The sequence below is a fragment of the Salmo trutta genome, chromosome 20 (assembly GCF_901001165.1).
Source record: "Salmo trutta chromosome 20, fSalTru1.1, whole genome shotgun sequence".
NCBI classification, from domain to species: domain Eukaryota; kingdom Metazoa; phylum Chordata; class Actinopteri; order Salmoniformes; family Salmonidae; genus Salmo; species Salmo trutta.
In genome coordinates this window covers 22,486,480-22,494,432 of record NC_042976.1, presented here as the reverse complement: position 1 = coordinate 22,494,432, position 7,953 = coordinate 22,486,480, and the positions used below count along the sequence as shown (strand labels likewise).

The window sequence follows — 7,953 nt, the reverse complement described above, 5'->3', positions numbered from 1 at the left end:
CACATCACCAACAAACTAACATGGTCCATGCACACCAAGACAGTCGTGAAGAGGGCACAACACAACCTATTCCCCCTGAGGAGACTGAAAAGATTTGTCATGGGTCCTCAGATCCTCAAAAGGTTCTACAGCTGCACCACTGAGAGCATCCTGACTGGTTGCATCACTGCCTGGTATGGAAACTGCTCAGCCTCCGACCACAAGGCACTTCAGAAGGTAGTGCGTATGGACCAGTACATCACTGGGGCAAATCTTCACTGGGGCAAATCTTCCTGCCATCCAGGACCTCTATACCAGGCGGTGTCAGAGGAAGGCCCTAAAAAGTGTCAAAGACTCCAGCCACTCTAGTCATAGACTGTTCTCTCTACTACCGCACGGCAAGTGGTAGCGCCAAGTCTATGTCCAAAAGGCTTCTAAACAGCTTCTACCCCCAAGCCATAAGACTTCTGAACATCTAATCAAATGGCTACCCAGACTATTTGCATTGCCCCCCCCCCCCCCACCCCACCCTATTTTATTCTGCTGCTAATCTCTGTTATTATCTATGCATAAGTCACTTTAATAACTCTACCTACATGTATATATTACCTCAATTACTTCGACTAATCGGTGCCCCCGCACATTGACTCTGTACCAGTACCCCCTGTATATAGCCTCGCTATTGTTATTTTACTGCTGCTCTTAATTGTTTGTTACTTTTATTTCTTATTTTTGTAGGTATTTTTCTTAAAACTGCATTGTTGGTTAAGGGCTTGTAAGCATTGTTGGTTAAGGGCTTGTAAGCATTGTTGGTTAAGGGCTTGTAAATAAGCATTTCACTGTAAGGTTGTATTCGGCGCATGTGACAAATACAATTTGATTTGATTCGATGTAATCTGTTACTCCCCAACCCTGCCACTCAACTATCAGTTACTCTGTCTGGGGTGTGGCTGGGACAAAGACACACCCCCTAAAGTTGGGTCCATGTACAGACAAAATAATACATGAGAAGATTGGAGCTGCAGCAGAGGAGAAGGCAACATGAGAATATAGCCATCGCACATCATACCACATCATACACATAGCTAGTATACATTACCAGAAACATCATCACCATCATCATTACTACTTTTATTATTTTATTCTCACTATTCAATAGAGAAGTTTAAAACTCCAGTTTTGTAATTCAGAACACTGTTCCCATGATGTCATACCTGTGGATTCTCCTGCTGGGCAGTTTGGTGATTGGAGCCAAGACACAAGGTAAGCACTTTTACATCCACTAATGTACTTTGGTAAGCATTTTTACAACTAGTTTTATGGTGCTTTATGTTTCTGTTTCTACTTGAGAGGTTAGTTAAAGGCCCAATGCAGCCATTTTTATCTCAATATCAAATCATTTCTGGGTAACAATTAGTACCTTACTGTGATTGTTTTCAATTAAAATTGTCTAAAATTGTTTCTTAGCAATGAGCAATTTCTCAAGCAAGAATTTAGCTAGGACTGTCTGAGAGTGGTCTGAGTGGGGAGGGGGAAACTGAAAACTAGCTGTTATAGGCAGAGGTTTGGAACTCTCTTTATTGGTGGTCTATTTTAACTCATTTACTGCCTGGTGGTGTCACCAGGCACGCCAAAACGCCATCCCACCAAAACAGGTCGAAATTTCAGCCAATCTTTTAAAAAAGCTCTTAGGGGAGAGTGGGGTAAGTTGAGCCACCCTTGTTTCTAGGAGGCCATACACAAAATTGATCATTTGACAAAATATTTAGGACGAGGTCCATATGGAAAAAGTGGCAAGCAATTTAGCTCCAAAAAAAGATTTTCACCAGGTCAAATGAATTTATTGTGTTGGAGGTTTCATGATGCTTGTTTCTAAAACAAAGTAGATCATTTTAAGATTGTTCGATACATCAGTTGGGTCTATAAGCTTCAATATAAGATCCTAAACCTAGCATGAAAATGCATCCTTGTAGCTGTGTTGTCTAAAATAGTCAAAATGTTTGCCTTTGGTGTAAGTTGAGCCGATGGCCATGGCGTAAAATGAGCCAATGGATGAGCCAATGACAAGTTGAGCAAATTAAAGTATTTTCTTCCCAGGCATAATGCAAGGCATTATCTCTGGGATATGAGGTGACAACAGGGTCTGGCCTATGTTAAAGTGTTTAAAAAAGTTTTGTGTTTTTTAGGTGTAATCCTGTGTTAAAATATGATTAAAATGATTAAGAGGCAAAAAAGCTATTGTGATGGTGTTGAATTGTGTTTGGTTAATATAGATAAACATGGTTTTAAAAAGGTAGTGGTAATATTGTATTCAGTACAGAAATGTGTAGGTGGCTTAACTTACCCTGTCCCGCGGCTCAACAAGTTGTGCCTAGAGACCACTTTTTTTTGGACAAGCTATGTTTTAAATACTGTAATGTTTACATGAATTCTAGCAGTGGTGGGAAAAGTACCCAATTATCATACTTGAGTAAAAGTATAGATACCTTTAATTGAAAGTTACTCAAGTAAAAGTGAAAGTCACCCAGTAAAATACTACTTGAGTAAAAGTCTAAAAGTATTTGGTTTTATATATACTTAAGTATCAAAAGTAAAAGTATAAATCATTTCAAATTCCTTATATTTCTTGTTTTTCAAATATACAGATAGCCAGGGGAGCACTCCAACAATCAGATATCATTTACAAACTATGCATTTGTGTTTAGTGAGTCTGCCAGATCAGAGGCAGTAGGGATGACCATGTGTTCTCTTGCGTGAATTGGACCATTTTCCTGTCCTGCTAAGCATTCAACATGTAATGAGTACTTATGGGTGTCAGGTAAAATGTATGGAGCAAAAACTACCAAATTTTCTTTGGGAATGTAGTGAAGTAAAAGTAAAAGTTGTCAAAAATATAAATAGTAAAGTAAAGTACAAATACCCCCAAAACACTACTTATGTAGTACTATAAAGTATTTTTACTTAAGTACTTTAGACCACGGAATTCTAATTATATGTTGATATCTTTGTTAGAAAGAATACTATATTTCCCTTGACGAAGTGATGCTGAATGTGGCTTAACTGCCTTGTTCAGGGGTAGAACAACAGATTTTTACCTTGTCAGCACAGGAATTTGATCTAGCAACCTTTTGGTTACTGGCCCAACACTCTAACCACTAGGCTACCTGCCTCCTCAAACTTAGCCTACTCTCCTCTACACTAAAAGGGCGTTATCATCATGTTCACAATTTCACAGTATTATTCCAACCTCATAGTGTGGAAATATACACTGAGTGTACAAAATATTAGGAACACCTGGTCATTCCATGACATAGACTGACCAGGTGAATACAGGTGAAAGCCATGATCCCTTAAGGATGTCACTTGATTAAATCCACTTCAAATCAGTGTAGATGAAGGGGAGGAGACACGTTAAAGAAGGATTTTTAAGCCTTGAGACAATTGAGACATGGATTGTGTATGTTTGCCATTCAGAGGGTGAATGGGCAAGACAAAATATTTAGGTGCCTTTGAACGGGGTATGGTAATATGTGCCAGGCGCATCGGTTTGTGTCAAGAACTGCAACGCAGCTGGGTTATCATGCTCAACAGTTTCCCGTGTGTATCAAGAATGGTCCACCACCCAAAAGACATCCAGCCAACTTGACACAACTGTGGGAAGCATTGGAGTCAACATGGGCTAGCATCCCTGTCGAACACTTTCGACACCTTATAGAGTCCATGCCTTGAAAAATTGAGGCTGTTCTGAGGGCAAAAGGGGGTGCAACCCAATATTAGGAAGGTGTTCCTAAGGTTTTGTACACTCAGTGTATATAAAACACAGGAAAATCACGTTTTGGAATTCACTGGGTCTTTAAGTACAAACCTTTCACACCTGCCACTTCTAGTACATACTGTCTGTCTATCTGTACCTGAGGCTGAAATGCAGAATAAAAAAAAAAAAGTTTATAAACCTGCTCTAATTTATCATTATATACACACTTGGCTGTGTGTCAGATATCATCATGTATTTATGTAAAATGTTATTTACCAAGATATGATGCTGTTGTGTAGATGTGTTCTACTGTATATATATAGTCCTATAGGTTGTGGCCTACTGCATGTGTCTATTCTATAGCGTGTGGACACTGGTAGAAATGTGTTTAATAAAACATTTTGTGACAACTGCTGATGTAAAAAGGGCTTTATAAAATACATATGATTGAGTCTCTTAAGGGTGTGTCCCACTGGACATGTTATGTGGGGTGTGGACCATGTGAAGTTTTACTGTCTAGCTGTGTCCATGCTCTGTTTCTTTCTTTCTTTCTTTCTTTCTTTCTTTCTTTCTTTCTTTCTTTCTTTCTTTCTTTCTTTCTTTCTTTCTTTCTTTCTTTCTTTCTACTCCTATACTGTCTGTCTGTCTCCTCTCTTTCTTTCGCTTTCTCACTTCCCCCGCTCTCTTTTTTTTCTCTTTCTCACCAGCAGGCCTTTGTGTTTTCCTCTGAACAGCCTCAAGTCCACAACTAGCAGGGACACAGGCATCTGGCTTGAAGAATGATTAACTAATACCAGTATTGGTCACAATCTGTTGATATATGAGTTATTAGTCTCACCTGGCTTTAGTCATGTTGGTGAATGTTGTGATACATTATTATTAATATTATTCTTGGCTGCCACACCCACCCTTTGGTAGACTCTGGCTGGGATCTGAAGCCAGTTCATTAAAGGTTCAATGCAGCCATTTTATCTCAATATCAATGTTACGACCTCCGCCGAAGTTGGTTCCTCTCCTTGTTCGGGCGGCGTTCAGCGGTCGACGTCACCGGTCTTTTAGCCATCGCCGATCCACCTTTCATTTTCTATTTATTTTGTCTTGTTTTCCCGCACACCTGGTTTAATTTCCCTCATTACTTGACGTGTATAATACCCTCTGTTCCCCCCATGTCTGTGTGTGGAATTGTTAGTTGTAAGTGTTTGTGCACTTCAGACTGGTTTGGCGACGGGTTATTTCAACCCATATTTCGCTGTTCTGGGTGCAGTTTGTGTTGCCTCATTAAAGTGCTCCGGTTGTTACCCATTTCTGCTCTCCTGCGCCTGACTTCCCTGCAGCCAGTTACGCACTGCTTACAATCAAATCATTTCTGGGTAACAATTAAGTACCTTACTGTGATTGTTTTCAATTAAAATGGAGAAAAAAATTGAAATTTCTCAAGCAATAAGTTTGCTTGGACTGACTGGGAGTGGTCTGAGTGGGGAGAGGAAAACTGTTATTGGCAGAGAGGTTTGGAACTATCTTTCTTATCAGTCTATTAACACATTTACTCCATTGTGATGTCACCATCGAAGGCCAAAATCCATCCCACCAAAACAGGCAAAAAATTTCAGGCGGTCTTTTCAAACAGCACTTACACTAAAAGAGCATTATCATAATTTTCACAATTTCACAGGCAAATTTACAGTCAATGATGAGACTGCTCATTTCCAAATGACAGAGGCAAATGCAGCACATTGCAATGCTTGGAGTTCTACCTCCAGTTACTGCAGATGGATTGAGCACTGCGCTCAACAATGCCTGCCGAAGCTGGTAAATAGCAAATTAACAAATACATTTTTTAAATGTAAATGTTAAGACACAATCACTAAAAGTAACTCATCAAGGAGATGAAGTAAAACTCATAGGCCTATGTTTATATTATTAAACCAAATAATTTTTATGGTTATTCTTATTTCCCTGGACTTACTTTAATTGTGTAAATTTGAATATAGGAAATTACATATACTCAATAATATTGTGTCTAAATTGTTGCCTTTTTAAAGTAGATTCAACACATCATTTTTTACAGTGTACTGAGAACGTGTCAACTAATGGACAATTGTGTTGTTTCCCGCCATTTGTTCATTTTGCTACATCCCATCCCCTTCTTTGATCATCAGCTGATTATCAGCTGTTGTCAAACACACATGGATGTGAAAATACTATTATTTTCCTCAATATTGTGCAGCGAATCCTACTAGATAAAAGGGTGAAATGAGTATGACATCTTGGCATTTAAAGCATACTCAATCTTTTAAATGTCTCATACTGTACAACTTTTCGTTTTTACATACCAAAAATGGCTTCTATTTAGAATGCAGGTATGGGTATTCCTACATAGACATGTCCTACATTCCTACATGTCTTCATGTAAAGACAGGAGCAGCAGTAACTATTCTAGATCAGTGGTTCCGTAGAATTTTCTAGATCAGTAGTTCTGTAAACCACCTGGATTCTACTGTGAACCTCCAGAAAATCTAAACAACTGGTACATATGAAACGGCACGCTATTCCCCACAGTGCATTATCCTGTTGTCCATTGTGCTCTGTCTGGCCAAAACTAGTGTTATTCTACAGGGCCAGCTGAAACAGGGAGAAACAACAACAGGGGTCTACGCCGCCACGCAATAGTAATACCTGAGAACACATTGTTCTAACTCAGGGTTTCCCAAACTTGGTCCTGGGGCCCCCCCTGGGTGCACGTTTTGGTTTTTACCCAAGGACTACACAGCTGATTCAAATGACCAACTCATCATCAAGCTTTGATTATTATAATCAGCTGTGTAGTGCTAGGGCAACAAAATAAAACTGCATCCTGGGGGCCCCCATGCAGGACCGAGTTTGGGAACCCCTGTTCTAACTCACCTGAACATTACCTGTCAACCACCTCACGCATTGGCAAGGTTACCCACACAATTACTCATTAACTCTCATAGCTTATTGTACAGTATGGATTTTATACAAGCTCTAAAAGTCTCATGTCAGAATTGGACGTTCATCCATGTTTCTCAAATGTCCAATTTTGAAGTTGTTTCAAACAAAGTGTTTAAGGTTAAGTTTAGGCATTAACTCAGAATTCTTAAGGTTAGGCATTAACTCTGAATGGTTAAGTGTTAAGGTTTGGGGTAAGCTTAAAACCAAAAAATATAAAAAATTACTTTCTGTCGCTGAATTCAAACATGCAACCTTTGGAGGCAGATGCAAAACTGAAACCTACTTGAAGGTAATAGTTACTTCTACTGGCCGGTTTCCATGCCATCGCCCGACATCCTCAGATATGAATAGATGTCGAATACTGACTTGTGTCACAGGTGAACTGCCCGAGATTGCTTGAATCTGCGCTGCGTGTGTAAAATGGAGCCCATGTTGTGTATTCTCTTTAGGTTCCTATGGCAATGACAAGTTACAGTATATTACAGTCTGTTACAGTATATTACAGTCTGTTACAGTATATTACAGTCTGTTACAGTATATTATAGTCTGTTACAGTATATTACAGTCTGTTACAGTATATTATAGTCTGTTACAGTATATTACAGTCTGTTACTGAATGTCAGAGTCAGAACTGCCCATGTAGTTAAACTCCTTGAGTTGTAGTTTGCCCTGCTTTTATTACAGCATCGTGTAGGGGAGGGTCTGCTCTCTCTCTCTCTCTCTCATCTCTCATTGACTCTGTGTGTTTGTGTGGATGTGTGTGTGTGTGTGTGGGGGGTAACTCTGCCAATATCATCCATCCTCCCGTAGTTCCTAATATAGAAGGGAGGCTGTCTATTTAACACACACATGGAATATAGGGGGGAGGCTGTCTATTTAACACACACATGGAATATAGGGGGGAGGCTGTCTAGTTAACACACACACACGGAATATAGGAGGGAGGCTGTCTATTTATTTATTGCCTTACCTCCCTTATCTTACCTCATTTGCACACACTGTATATAGACTTTTTCTACTGTATTATTGACTGTATGTTTGTTTATTCCATGTGTAACTCTGTGTTGTTGTATGTGTCGAACTGCTTTGCTTTATCTTGGCCAGGTCGCAGTTGTAAATGAGAACTTGTTCTCAACTTGCTTACCTGGTTAAATAAAGGTGAACAAATATATATATATTTAGCACACACACACACACACACACACACACACACACACACACACACAGATGGAATATAGGGGGGAGGG

General features: G+C 39.5%; 1 protein-coding gene across 3 annotated transcripts in view; it reads left to right on the top strand.

Annotated features, from left to right (window-relative positions):
* The first annotated feature begins 1,007 nt into the window (after window positions 1-1,007).
* Window positions 1,008-7,953, top strand: part of LOC115155710 (serine-aspartate repeat-containing protein I) — a 30,118-nt gene continuing 23,172 nt past the window's right edge. For all 3 annotated transcript variants that reach the window (XM_029702610.1, XM_029702609.1, XM_029702608.1), the window contains exon 1: window positions 1,008-1,242. In XM_029702610.1, the coding sequence (XP_029558470.1) occupies window positions 1,182-1,242 (61 nt within the window). In that variant the 5' untranslated portion in view covers window positions 1,008-1,181. The remainder of the gene's footprint in view (window positions 1,243-7,953) is intronic.